The 14932-nt window shown below is 46.8% G+C and overlaps 1 protein-coding gene across 2 annotated transcripts in view; it reads left to right on the forward strand.

Moving 5' to 3' along the window:
* Positions 1-3350: 3350 nt before the first annotated feature.
* The window catches only part of Ptpmeg2 (Protein tyrosine phosphatase Meg2), a 32940-nt gene continuing 21358 nt past the window's right edge, over positions 3351-14932 (forward strand). Inside the window, exons 1-7 of one of the 2 annotated variants that reach the window (XM_077700727.1) lie at positions 3352-3655; positions 4363-4506; positions 4609-4698; positions 8923-9047; positions 11525-11630; positions 12365-12475; positions 14403-14533. In XM_077700727.1, the coding sequence (XP_077556853.1) occupies positions 3611-3655; positions 4363-4506; positions 4609-4698; positions 8923-9047; positions 11525-11630; positions 12365-12475; positions 14403-14533 (752 nt within the window). In that variant the 5' untranslated portion in view covers positions 3352-3610. Of the gene's footprint in view, positions 3656-4362; positions 4507-4608; positions 4699-8922; positions 9048-11524; positions 11631-12364; positions 12476-14402; positions 14534-14932 lie in introns of both variants that reach the window. The other variant, XM_077700728.1, reaches the window with a different exon arrangement.

The raw sequence follows: 14932 nt of genomic DNA on the forward strand, positions 1-14932 counted from the left end.
CAGCTGGCCGTCCGAAGCGCCTCATAGCCCATGTGTTTTTTGACACCTGTGATAAAAAAAACCCCATGGGCTATAGAGGCGCGCCGTAGTGGGGGGCTCCGGATTAATTTTGATCCCCTGTGGATTTTTACCGTGCGCCAACATCTCAACACAATGGGATTTTCGCTTTTCCACTCAATCTGAAAAGCAGCCACCGTGGCTGTGATGGGTGAATCCCGGAAACGGAAAAAAATGGTCCCACCATACTCCAGTCTACATTTTTCCCTTCAAGTTAAATCTTAACTTTTTTTGCGGTTTTGATTTTATCCCTTTGAGTTTTAGCAAAGGGTTGAGGAAGAGATGGAATGCTTTAATATTCCTATAGGGGCAGAAATTAACGCCTCTGGAGGCTAAAACCCAACAAACCAAATTGGGTCGACAGACGGAGGGTTTGATGGATGGAGGGATGAATGGATGGATGGATGGATGGATGGATGGATGGATGGATGGATGGATGGATGGATGGATGGATGGATGGATGGATGGATGGATGGATGGATGGATGGATGGATGGACGGATGGATGATGGATGGTAGGGCTGAGTATCGATTAAAAATTTTAATGCAAGTAATTGGATTAAAACCGCAAACAAGAACTGCGAAGCCTGGAACCGTTGGTTTAGTAGCTTAGTCGGACATAGCCATCTAAGTGTCTGGAATGTCATAGAAGCTCTACGCTGCGAGGTTTCATCAGTATCGGTGAAAATTGCACTAGAAGCCGTGGGAGCTCCACCAAAGAAGCGCACAGCGTCGTCCCAGGTCTAGGACTTTTCGTTGCTGGACATTCCAGTGCAGGACGTTTCGGTGCGGACATTTTGGTGTACGGACGTTTCGGTGTACGGACGTTTCAGTGTACGGACGTTTCGGTGCAGGGCATTTCGATCCTTGGGCGAACATTTCGGCGACCGTATTATCGGGTGCTTGTTTGTTTGACGCAGCCGTTATATTTTTATTTTTGCTTAACATGGGTTTTGGACAACAATCTAGGGCAGCGATTGCATTTTAACATTGATGCAGTGTTCGCGATTTTTTGCCAGGTATTTTTAGAAACTGAACATTTGTGTATTTTTCTTTAATACCTAGTTCAGGGAACATCTGTTTTGCAGCCAGCTGATTGAATTCTTTTGCACATGTTTTTTTTATTTACGACAAGACGTTATTTATATTCGCTCTTTTCTGGGCCATGCCAATCAGCAAAGACAATTACCCGATGTTTACGATGGCTAACGCATTCTCTATGTTATTATTTCTAAATAAAATGCACACAATCTAAAACTTTACACACATTCGGTTGCCCCTAAAAATGCAGACAATCTTATGCATAGTTTATTTAGGCTGCGCTGTCAAGTTTAAATGAATTTGGAGACACTGTTCTCGCCAGCTTTTTTTTTTTTTTTAATGGACAAGTCCTGGATATTGTCGCGGAGGAAGAACGGGCCTATTGAAAACAGCTGCAGCTTCTATATCTCCTCAACGCTGAAGCGCGCAGGTTGTGCGTACAAATACCAACAATTCTGTTCGGTCAAACCACCTCCGTTTTAGCTTTACATGCTTACTTTCATTTCCCTTTAATTGTCCCAGCCCCCTCCCCCCCCTCTCCGTCTGTAAGTTTTAACCTTCCCTGATTTATTTTTCAGTAATATTATGTATTATTTTTCAGTAATCTTACAGGCATAGCGGCCATCACCTTCTCCAAAGAGTCACCGCATTGATGCAAGAAACAGCGATACATTCGGCGTGAGCTCGCACAACCACTCGAGTGCACAACAAAAAGCCACCCGAAAAGCCGCTGAGGACATAATGACCAGGATCGTGGGCGCCTGTCCCCCCCCCCCCCCCCTCCCCCACTGAGGAACCAGCTCGATGGCTGCATTCTTCCGCGCGTAGGCCACACGGAAGGCGCCCCTCTCCAGGAATCGCTTTCAGTCGCCCCACCTGCAATTAACTCTTCATGTCGCGCATATCATGGACACCGCAGACATTCCTCCTTTTCTTCCATTGTAAGAGGGGAAAATTTTGAATAGGCTGGTTTTGCGAGAGCTGCGACAGTCGTATTCACTTTTTCGATGCCCAGTTTACACTTTGAAGAAGCACAAGTGACACCCCCCTCTCTCTAGCAAGGGGGCTGGTTATGCCCGGCAGTGCTTAGCCCTCCCCACTCCCACCCCACTCCCACCAACACCGACTGCAAGAATAAACCGATAGAGAAAATTTTAATTATTAAAATGGATGCACGCGCGCGTAAGCTAGCTTGTTTCCTTCCTTTCTTTCTTTTTTCGCGGCGGTTTGGCGGACGGGGAAGTGGGGGGGGATAGGAATGGACTAAACGCAGCAGCATCTTGCAGGGGTGGGTGAAGTGAAATCAAAGCCTTTCGGTAACACTTGAATTAAAATCTTAGAGATGTTCACATGAATGCTAAAATAAAAAAAAAAGAGGTAGAAGAGAAAGAAATTAACAACGTTAATTTTTAACATTTAATTTCGAAATTGGGTTTTAGGCGCTAATGCTCCGCCTCGGTTTAGCGTTTTTTTCCTTGCAGTGCGGCCCAAACACAACTCTCGAACGTAAAATTATATCATCTGACGAAACAAAAGTATTAAAGCTAAAATGTTTAAAGAAATGCCTGGGACATCCCGTGCACCGAAATGTCCGCACCGAAATGCCCTACACATAAATGTCCGGATCCCCCACGGTTTTTGCATATTTTCTTTTTCCCCCTATTCCTTACTCTCTCTCTCTCTCTCTCTCTCTCTCTCTCTCTCTCTCTCTCTCTCCAGCTCCTCCTCGTCCTCCACCACCACCACGCCCACCACCACCACCCGCTATTCCGCGCCGCGCCGCCGCCGATCCGGGTACGCCCGCGCCGTTACACGCCGCCGCCGGAGGTGGGAACACCGGCGCGCCGCCGCCGGCGATTTCTGACCGGCGCACAGGTCTAATCAGGAGTACCTGATCTCCCGGGCGAGGGCTGCTGGGGCCCGGGGGGCCTGAAGGCGGCCTGGACTGAGGCCACCACCCACTCTCCTTTCCCCCTCCCCTTTCCCTTAAAAATAAATGTTATTCCTCCTCCTCCTCCTCATTTAAAGCTCCCGCTTCTGTCACAAAGGCAACCACGGCTTTGTATTGTGGCGCCGCCGTATGGCGCAGATTAAAACAAGTAAATGCTTGGTAACATTTGAGCTGTTAATAATTTAAAATTGCAATATCCACATTTATATACTCAATATAAACTTTTAATTAACACAATTGTTAATTTTCATCTTCTTGAACGCAGGCGATGTAAAGTAAAAAAACAGAACGGAAACTAGCTGATCCATAACCGCTTGGGCCAAGCTCTCAAAGATGGCCGGCTCGGATCGGTGAATCGGTGCGCATAAGCGACCGCGTGTTTCCGCTGTTTACCGCGGTACTATTTATTTTTTCAGGCTTTTTTTAGTACTGGGCAAAGCGATGGGCCAGGCCCGAAGAAACCACGCAGCCCATAGCGCGAGGCTAGCCACGTATCGCCCGAACGAACTCGTAGTTTGAGTGCTGCTGTATGTCATCGAAAAGATTTCTTGGGTAACGAAGAATGAAACACAACATGGCTGCGTCTCTAAGTACACAGGAAGAGCAGGTAAAGTCGTCTTCTTTTTTTAAATTTGATTTTCTGTAGCAGAAGAGGTGAAATAACACGCTTGTGTGATTCCTTTGGTTAAGCTGCGTCCGGTCGCCAACTGTCTTGTTCCGCCTTGGCACTTGGCCTTATCGCAACCCGAAACCACTCAAGCTTTTTTTTATGTATATATACCTTTGTAGCTACCTGGCATTCTGTTGACTGTGCAGTCATTGTGAGTTACTCGACTTCAAATGTCGTTTCTAGCTTGTTCTTTCGCCAACTTGATCTCCAGTTCGGAGCCCGCTGAGGGAGAGTCGAGATTTGACAAGTCTGTCTGCCATTTGTATCCACATTTTGAGATCTCTGCGAAGTACCATTCACTGTTGCTACTTTTGCTGCATGCTCTAGTGGGGAGTTTTGTGGTCCGCCGTATCGGTGATTATGTTTCTGGTGCAGCTTATTTCGGTCTTTATTTTGCTTGGTGAAGCGATCCCGTTTCGTTTGAAACCGGGTTCGTCAGACTGGAGCACCTTCAGGTTGCTTTTTGTAAGGTGGTGATTCAAATGTAGCCGCACCGTAAGTCAGCAACACTGAACTTGGCATAGCAACATGCTTTTTCTTATCTCGCTGAATCAGCATGATTTGGCAACTTCTCGTGTACCACGTCTCTCTCTCAGAAAGAAAAATCGTATCATGTCCTCTTTTTTTTTTTCTCTCCCCAACAGCTTGTGAAGGAGTTTATGAAAATTGTGAATGAACAGAGGTTGAGTCACAGTGCGGGGCCCCTGACATGGAACGCAGCGGTCAAATTCATGATGGCCCGAAAGTTTGATCTTCGGCGCGCTCTCTCCCTCTATGAAGCTCATGAGGTTTGTGGTCTTCACCTCCTGAGCTTGTGTGTAGTTCTGGAAAGCCGCAGATCAACAGCAGTCTTCTTGGCACGTCCTCTCTATTTGTTCCCGTGGCGACAGATCACTCGATATCGAGAAGGGCTGTGCACTTTTGACCCTACAACCGACCCTCTGAAAGGAGAACTGGAAACTGGGAAGTTCACAGTCTTGGTAAGTCTTGCCTGCCTTCTTTGTTGCATGAGGAGACCCACCTCGTACCATTGCATCTGTCTGTCTAGCCTGGTAGTAAAAGTTACTCAGCGAGAGAATGCTGGCTGAGTATGAAGACACAGCATTCCGAGGGATTCATGTGCTGCGGTTCTTTATTGCGCCGATGCCCCTCCACCCAGCGCTGGGACTATTTCAGAACTAGATGTGGCTCAATCAGTGCCCACGCCAGGCGGCTACTGTATGTGCCAGCGAAGAGAGCAGTATGGAGACAGCGTGTACAGGGTGGTGCGACGATAATTGGTACGCTTAAAAAATTTTTTCTGAGCGAACCGCCGCCCTGTTCGCACTCAAACTTCACACGAAGGTCGCATTTTGTGGTCGATTTTGTTTGACACCGGGAACAACGACGGTACTTACCTGTTTATTCTGAAAATAAATAAAAAGGATTTTCACCTATGGGAAAATGGCGGCTGATTTGGACGTGCGAGCCAGCACAAGGTGACGTTGGAACGACGGTGCCACCTGGGGCATGCAGAGCGAAACACACGTTTGGGATTTACGGTAGGAAGGAGCCAAATGGTGCAGCAGACGATCAGAATATGCACCTAGGAATGAGCTAGCAGACGATCAGAAAACCCGGTTTCACATTTTCTGATTCTCTGCTAGAGCACTGCACGGGCCCGGGCCGGCCCGAAAGCCCGGGCCCGACCCGGCCCGCGGGCCGGGCCGGGCCGCCCGAAGTCGATTATCGGCGGGCTCGGGCCGGGCCCGGGCTCAGTGCCGCGGGCCCGGGCCGGGCTCGGGCTCGACGCCACGGGCCCGGGCCGGGCTCGGGCATGAATTCATAGGCCCGGCCGTTAATAGTTCCGACGTGAAGTGTAGAAATGAGCATAAAATTGAATATTCTGAGTACACTTTTACGCGCTTTTTGATGTTAATTGTACACATTGTTATAAAAACGTGTTTTGCTAGGTCTGATAGTCACTATACTGTACTTTAATGACATTTCATCTACTGCATCAAGATTTTATATTTTGGTGTATAAGATATCAAAGATACGGTTACAAGGAATGCCATAGCGGGGAAGGAATTAATTAAGCCACCCTGGACATGGCCTCCGCGATCGGCTGCCGGCGGCGCGCCTGCGGCAGCCGATCGCGGAGGCCATGCCCTGGAACTGTGCACCTATGTCTATGTACGTGTATTTTAGATGTCGAACCAATTTAAATGCGGCAGCCGTGGCTGGAAATCAAACTCGCGTGCTAGAGAAGCGCCACCGCTTAACAACCACTCCAGGAAAAATATCTCAACGCATGCACATATTCGGGGATTCAAATGGAGAGCAAAAAATTTCATTAATACCTACTTGTGACCGAAACAACCACATGAAGTTGCCAAGAGTCTGGTCATCAAAGGTGATGGTGTCTCTCGTGTAAGAATGCGAGCTATTATTACGCCCATGTGGCGTGAACTGCAGACGGTGTGAGCTAAGCTACGTGTATTTTTAAACCATTATTTTTTGCGTTACAATTCAGGGCATGCTTCTGCAGACTAGATGCTCCGTCTGATTTCCCGCTACGAAGACACTCGACCAAATATAATAAACAAATTTTCTTCGACGTCTAAGACCAGGCCTGGTCACACACATGCGGGCCCTCCCTAGGCTTAAAAAAGAAAAAAACGACCGTGCCCGGGCTGGGCGTGGGCTTGAGACGACGGGCCTGGGCCGGGCCTGGGATTGAGACGACGGGCCCGGGCCGGGCCTGGGCTTGAGACGACGGGCCCGGGCCGGGCCCGGGCTAGGCTCACTTATGAATGCCCGGGCCCGGGCCGGGCCCGGGCTCGGTGTTACGGGCCCGGGTCGGGCTCGGGCTTCACAAAGCGGGCTCGGGCTGGGCTCGGGCCTTAAAATCAGGCCCGTGCAGTGCTCTATTCTCTGCTACACCAGTTGGCCCCTTTTTACTGTGAATCACAAATGTGCGTTTCACTGTGCATACCCCAGGTGGCGCCGTCATTCCAACATCAACTCGCGCTTGCTCGCATGCCCAAATCCGCCGCGATTTTCCCATAGGCGAAAATCATTTTTATTTATTTTCAGAATAAACAGGTCAGCACCGTCGTTGTTCCCGGTGTCAAACAAAATAGACCACAAAATGCGACCTTCGTGTGAAGTTTGAGCTCAGGAAAAATGTTTGAAGTGTTCCAATTATCACCGCACCACCCTGTATATAGTGGCGTTCTGGCTTATGGCGATTAACAACAGGGGGACCACCTAAGAGCAGAGTAGCTACCCAGGCTACCAGAAGACAGTTAAAAAAATCGAAACTTGGTGCTGGGATAACCATCATCATCAACAGCCTACTAGGTCTACTGCGGGACAAAGTAGTCCTCTCCCATCGACCTCCTCCAACCGCTCCTGTCCTGTGCTGTTCAAGTCCATTCCTTGCCTCTGGATTTCCTTATTTCATCCCCACCTCGAGTTATTGGCCTTCCCTTATTCCCTGCCCGTCTCTCGTTATCCACACTGTTACCCTGGTGGTCAACCGGTTGTCATTTTACCGAACTACGTGGCCAGCCCAAGCCCATTGATTTTTCTTTATTTGGACTGGCATATCCCCTACTCGAGTTTGTTGTCTGATCCAGGAAGCTCGTTTCCTCTCCCTCAACGTTGCTCATATCATTCTTCGTTCCATGGCCCACCTAGCCGACCACTGTTTGCTTCCAAGTTGTTTAGTAAGGCGCCAAGTTTCCGCTCCATATTTCATCACCGGAAGGACACACCGGTTGTATATTCACCTTGTCAGTGATAGAAGCAGCTTACTTTCCATTATTGGGAGTGTTTGCCGAGTGCACCCCAGCCCATACCTATTCTGCACCGGATTTCTTTCTCGTTGGGATAAGCGCAGCCGACCTGATAGAGGTAGTTACCTTCTACTTGTTCTAGCGTTTCGTTACATATGCTGAGCAGGGTGCTTTCAACATGTTTATTCATCATTATTTTAGATTTATTCATAATTATTTTCAGCCCCATGGCCTTGCTTTGTGAATTCATTTCCTCGAGCATTTTTTTACAGGTGTTCTGCAGACTCGCTTAGCAAGACTATGTCGTCTGCAAACCTGAAATGGATCAACTATTCTCTGCTTCTATAATCCTGTGCTTTTCCAGTCAAGCTTCCTGGATAACCCCCTCTAGGCATGCTATGAACAGTTTTGGCAAGATGGTGTCACCCGGTTGTACGCCCTTTCGGATTGGGAATTTATTGTTTTGCTTGTAAAGGATTAACCTGCCCATACATGCCTTATACATGGCGTCTAGAAGTCTTACGTAGGTCTGTCAATGCTTCGAGCACTGCTGCGGTGCTCACTGAAGCAAAGACTTTTTTCGTAGTCTATAAAGGCCACGTAAAGGGGTTAATTATACTCTCTGGGTTTTTCTATCACTGGATCGACGACATGGATGTGATCCATTGTTGAGTATCCTTTCCTAAATCCAGCGTGCTCTGTGAGTTGCTGAGAATCTAGGCTGTCACTTGTGTAATTAACTACTACTTTGGTAAACAGCTTGTATATAACTGACAGTAGGTGGGATGAGTCTGTAGTTATTGTGGTCTTTGAATCAGAATTGTGTAGGTGTTTTCCAGGCAATGGGCACATTTGAGATAGGAAAAGTAGATGCAGATGTTGATGCAAAGCAGGAATGGTTATCTTTGTAAGTAAGGGGCAGAGCAACAAATGGGACGGTACGGAGACAAGTCAAGTCAAGTTCATTCGACATCGAAATACAGTTGAGAGAAACACTTACGTGTTTGTCTCGTCTCTGTTCCGTCCCATTTGTTGCACTGCCCCTTATTTACAAAATATGAAATATGTACCAACCAGCTCAAGTTTCAACTCTTCTTCGAGTGTTTAGAAGTTAGAGGAGAGGCCCTCATCCCACAGGGTGGTGGTGGTAATGATGATGATGACGACCTTGTTCTCATCATCATTAACCTGTTTGTGTCGACTGAAGGACAAAGGCATCTCTGCGAGACCTTATTGTGTTGGTGTATTTATTATTACAGGCTTGTTTTGTGTAGTATATCACCAAAATTACCAAGTAGTTGCGTTTCACTAACCCAGACGAGTGTGACCTCTGTGAAATTAAGCTTGAAGCCTTCCCAGCCTGCATTGATGTGCCCTGTTCGGTTAAACCTTCCATGCAATGCACTGTCTGGCGCCATGCAGCCGACGCGAGACAGCTCTGGAGCCGCCATCACCATGTTCACAGCAAGCAAGCACTGGCCGTTGCAGAGTTCGCACAAGGTCACCCTGCAGGGGGTGGTCTACCAACTGGACGTGGCCTTGGAGAGGTGCGTGCTGCCACCATGCGGATGAAAGCGGCATCGCTCCGCTTCGCTAACACCTTCGCAGCACTGAGTTGGCAGCGCGCCACGAAGACAAAATACAACTTTGCTCACTTTGAAAGAAATAGCCTTTGGAAATTTGCTCAGCTTCATTTCAGCCATGGAAGACGCTTGTTTAACCAAAAAAAAAACACAAGAAATGTACAAAAACTTCGCACCACAGGGACGTATTATGGGCAGGAGTTGCGTAATACGCGCCAGCATTAAAAACATTTTTATCAGTTCTTAACTGCTCATTCACATTCAAGTGATACGATGAAACGAAACTAGAGGGCTAACTACAATGGCCCAACTAGGTTCCTTGATGCGGTCTTAGATCCATGACCACTAATCCCGCAAACAAGATTCTGTGCCATCATAGAAAAATCACCAGATAGTGGCTGAGGAGTTGCCACTGCCTTGTTTTTTTTTTTTTTTTTTCAATACTCAGATTATTAGTTTGAACTTTGCGATAAAACTAGTGTCATTGTTATTGGGACAAATCTGTCTTTTTACAAAACCAAATGTGTATTTTTTCTTCATGGCCCCTTTAACCTCTGTAAATCCCGCGTGCAACGTATTGCACATTCAGATTTCAGCACTCCGTAAACAAAATTGGCTGAAAGCGAAACCAAAACACTCTTTCGAAGCTAGAGTAGAGGCTGGTGGTGCAATCTGTGTTTCTTGCAACTGTAGGTGCGAGATAGTGCTCATACTAACAAACAAAAATGGCGTTTCTCACTCCAGAGGTTTTCTATCGACACCTCAAAAGTAAATCCTTTTCATGCGTGTACAAATTCCGTGACACTGATTTTTGTTTTACGAGCTTATAAAGGACTAAGGTATCATTCACCACTGCTATCTCTGCCGTGACTTTTCTGTTTTCTTCATTTCACTCGTAAATTCGATGTGCAACAGGTTGCATGTCGGGAAAATGTTGACCCTTTGTGACTGCATTTGGCATAACCCATTATTTTAATTTCCCCTTTCTTTTCATTGAAATTAGAGGTTGGCGTCTCCTTTCGTCGTCGTCGTAACCGTCGTCTCGTATTCACGGCACTAAAACACCGGGATACTTGTTTACGGCTCGCGCTAGAACATAACGCGTACTAAACAAACACCGGGACACTTGTTTACGCCTCGCGCTGAAGCACTTCGTACTGGAAAAATCGTTTACGCCTCACGCCAGATAGCTTCGTGCTTCAAAGACGAGACTTTTACAGCAAAGCTGTATACCTCTACCTCCCAACGTTTTCATCACCGCTGGCAAGAACGCCAAGCTGCCAAGAATACGCTTATACACTGCATGCTTCGCCCCTCGCCAGGTTTCACGTTAGTTAAGATGGCCCGGGATTTTGTTATTGCAAATAATTAAAAATCTCTTCAGAGGCCACCGATGCCTCTGCCCTCAAAAATCTTTAGAGGGTTGCGGCAAATGGGGACAAGCAGCACCGATGACATGTTGTTTCTTTTGTGGGAGAGTTCCTTCCCCCTGAAAGATTTCAAAATCTAAGACAAGGCCTTAAGATCCTGCCAAGATAAAGTTCTTCAGTCCTGTCCGGTTGGACTTCCCAGGAACTAACTGCTCAACTGGGCACTTACCGGTGGAGGGAGTTATTTGCTCATCAGTGTAGGTGCTTTGTGAGCATGGCAGCACTAATGAGGCAAGCATTTCTAATGATGTCAAGAAGAGGACGGACTTTCAATAGCCGATCGGGTTCTTTGTGTTCATCAGAAACCACGAGGCACACACACGCACACACATACACAATACAACGCATACACACTGTCTATGATGTCATGTTTCATGGTTTTTTACAACTTAGTCCCAGTGTGCAATATATTGCAGATCTAATAACTTTTCAACGAAAAGTCATAGCAGATAAAGAATGACATCAGAATTATCTCTGTACACTAATAAATTCAGTTATTTTACAAAATTAACTGGTTTTCTGCGTTATGTCTCGGGTCTCAGGAGGTTAATGCATTTGTAATGCACAGAATAGTTACAGCTGGTGTGGTAGTGTGTCCAATGGGAGTACGTCGAGTGGATGTAGGAAGCGAAAGGAATGCAGAAAAGCATGGTATGGCAGGAGAAACTGAAGAGAAAACTCTCTCTCCTGTTTTGTACCCGAATCTTTACCCTACAAGCTCAGAACAAACAATAGGGAACAGTGGAAATCATTTTTGCCAAAATCATTAATTATCCCTAATCACGCTCGTCGTTGGGTTAGGCTTCGCAGTTCAATCTCCCAGTGTACACTCTTGATGGAACTGGCTGGGATGTCCGCATAATTGGCTGTTTATTTCTCCTTCCTTCATTTTTTTAATTTGAATATCTAGTGTCTGAAAGAACTCTTTGAGTACCAGTGCTTTAATTAGGCAGCTAACCAGAAAGAGTGAACAGTATGTCTTCATAAGTTACTCTCTTTGATTCTGTGCAGCCTCGAAAGCCAGAGATGTGGTATAGTGTTCATCTACAACATGACCGGCTCAAAGTACCAGAACTTTGACTATGAGCTCAGCCAAAAAATCTTAAACCTTCTCAAGGTAAGGGTCCCCCCCCCCCTATTTTCTTTTACCTACCGGGTGTTTTAAGCCCTCTTCAAACTTGAAATAATTTTTACCGCAGATCTTTTCCGTAGGCTTGTAATACAGATAGAAAGTAATATGAAATATACAGTGGAAAGTAATGTAAGATAACATGGAAGTCCAAATAAGATAATGAAATAATGTGCACCCCATTATGAATGTTTTTTTGTTGTTTTTTTTCTAAGTTGCATGCTCTTCTAACATCATTCACCAGGATCCCATGCCTCACCCAAACTATTGTAGGAAGCCTTTCAGGTGGTCACTTTGAATGCATAAACAAAGAAGCTCGAGAATTATCAAAAATTATGTCAGCCCCAAAAATACCTCTAAAGAGAAGGGGTAGGTATCAAGCCCTAAGCCTGGAGAATTGTGAGTTAGGGAGTAAATTCATGTTGATGGCATTTTTAACTGGAATTATGAGAAAAGGAGTTGGTATTCCCAGGTCATATAGGCTGTGGAGGTCAGACAACAGGTTGATTGAACTGAGTGAGGGAAAGAACAGAAAGAAACGGAATGGATGCAGACGCAATTAAGAAACAATTGGGTATTGCGCAATGAGGTAAGCACATCTGCCTGAAAGCGTGGATCGAGTGGTGCAAGATAGGAGGGGCTTTGTCGTCGTGTGTTGAGGTATTTTTTATGCAGTGGACAACTGTGCTGTTGGTGATGATGGTGACGATGCCGCCTTTCAGGGGGCCTACCCGGCGAGGCTGAAGAAAGTCTTGATTGTCAACGCACCGCTGTGGTTCAAGGCGCCATTCCGGATTCTGCGCCTGTTCGTCAGGGAGAAACTCAGGGACCGGGTGAGTCCTGGCTCACTAACTGCCGGTTGCAGGTCAGCTTGTTGGGGCACTCGTTGAGAAGTACTGGCTTGTCCAGTCTATCCAAAGGTGGCGGTTATGAATGGGCCAAGGACCGCGCAGGCAGAGACGAACGCTGATTAACACATTGAAAACTATATTTGACAGGATGAAGGACAAGCACAGGACGGGTGTATAGTAGACGACGGGATGTTACAGACAGGGTGGGTTTGGTTCACACAGAAAGCACAGCCAACAGTACGATGGTACATAATATAGTCTGGCAGTTCAGAAGGTCCCAGAGCAATGCCCAATAAGCAAGTCAGCTCACGTTCCGCTGCAATGTGTTTCTAGTGGCTCCAACAGCAAGAACGGCAGTTGTCAACAGCCAGCCCAGAGCGCCACGATGACGGCGCTCAGACGCGCTGTCGAGCCTTGGCAGAGGGTAGCGATGGCCTTGTTCAAGGTGGCCCGTGAACTTGGCGTCCCACGGGGTCGTTTCCACATAACCGCGCCTTGTTCCGCCGCTTGGCTTCCAGCCGTCGTCGTTCCAGCTTCCGCGATTACTCCCCCGTGGCTCCTCTTGTCATCGTCGTTGTAGTTGCATTGGCTCAATTGCGGAGTCAATCGCTCGCGTGGCCATTCATCACAGTGGCCAAGACGTCTTGCACTCTCGTACGTTTCTCTTTGAAATGTGTGCAGGTATTCAGTTCAACATAAACAAGTTGGGACTATGCCAGCACGTTTCCCATTGTGAACAAAGACATTTTATAGCTTAGCAGGGCTCTGGCATGAGTTAGTTGGTTCATGATTTCGAAAGGGGGGAAAGGACTGGAAAACATAAAGGAGAGAGAGGGACGGTGTCTCCTTCAATGAAACACAAGGAAGCAGCGTGAAAGACAGGACGTAGACTTAAGAGATACAAACACTGCACGAAAAGCATTTTGTGCCGTTTCCTTGCATTTCAACATGCACCAACCAGACAACTTGCTCTCTATTCTGAGTGCCTTTGTTCTAGTCCTTAGTCCTGTTTGTTTGTGCTGTTCGCACTTATTTTGAGACATTTTATGATGTCAGGTAAAGGAAACTGCAAATGTGTCATTGTTTGTAGATCTAAAGGATCTAGAGTTTACTGAAACAAAGTTGAATGGAACCTATTGAAGCAAATTTTCAACTGTTCGACCAGAAGGAATTTGTTTTCCCTTAAGTCTCATCAAACTTCGCGAGGTTAGCTTCCTGCACAGACGACTTTCTTTTTCGGGCTGCAAAAGTATTGCAATTTACATTTTCTTCTGTCAGGGAAACATAATTTAGCGCCTGTCTCATCTGCTCTGTTTCTTCATCCGTGTTTTTTTGTTGCTCTTCAAATCATGGCAACTATTCACCAACCAGCCCAGCAAGAGGTTCTTCTCATAAAATTGAACAAAGTGGATATTCCTACCTCATACCAGCAGGCTCTAAAAAAGAGGTTCAAAGTGCTATTTCCCTCCCCTTTGTATGTTCTTCGATAAAGCATCCCCTCATTACAGATTTTCATACTTAGTTGGTGTAGGAGGAGGAAAAAGGGGGAAGGTTGCCGACTGGCCCTACTTCTGCACCAGTGTGCCCCATTAAAACTTGTCACATTTTAGCTACAATGGCCACGCAGCATTCTGGTCTTAAAAGCTACTGATAGCATCTGTTGGGTCTTTCTTCACCTTGCTATGCTACGCCCTTCTAATGTTACGCCCTTCTAACCCAGGCGAACCATGGGTTACTCAAACTTCCCCTTCTTGTACACCAAAAGTGCTTGTAAGATATGCACAAACTCTTTTCAAAAGTGGCTGACCCAGCGAATCCTTTCAAGATGTGTGCTTCCAAGCGCCCGTCTGTGTGGTGGGAAGCTGGCCCCGTCGAGCGTGGTCAGCTAACTGGGTTGGATGGGGCGCAGGTGACAACAGTGAGCCTGGAGCAGCTGGGGGCACACATTCCGTACACCTCGCTGCCTCGAGAGCTGGGGGGCAGCCTGGCGATCAACCACAAGTCCTGGCTCCTACATTGCCTCAAGTCTATGGCTAACAGGTATGCGGGGGAACAGGGCTCTTACGCGTGAAAACTTTGCACCATGTTCACTTAACTTGCAACGTGCACATCCCCAAGTTTGTCCTCACTGGTTTTTTTACTGGTGCTGCTGCTGCCGTCACAGCTTCTGCGGTTCCACAGCACGTCGTCGTCCAGGGTGAGCCCAGTAATAGCAGCAAAAAAAGTATTGCGAACGAGCATTCAGAATAACTACTGTACGCAATAGGTAGAGTCGGAAAGCAAGCGCACAGTCACTACTACGCCATTGTGTCCCCGATTTCTCATTTGGCTTGCAGTTTCCGTTTAGATTGTAGATCGACTTCCTATCTTCAGATATTCCAATTTGAAGAAACGAGTCGACGTACAATCATGCAAATATGGTACGTTTCTCTGCGTCAA

Source organism: Haemaphysalis longicornis, unplaced genomic scaffold (genome assembly GCF_048455015.1).
Source record: "Haemaphysalis longicornis isolate Haplotype H1 unplaced genomic scaffold, Haemaphysalis longicornis Haplotype H1 scaffold_2, whole genome shotgun sequence".
In the NCBI taxonomy this organism is placed as follows: domain Eukaryota; kingdom Metazoa; phylum Arthropoda; class Arachnida; order Ixodida; family Ixodidae; genus Haemaphysalis; species Haemaphysalis longicornis.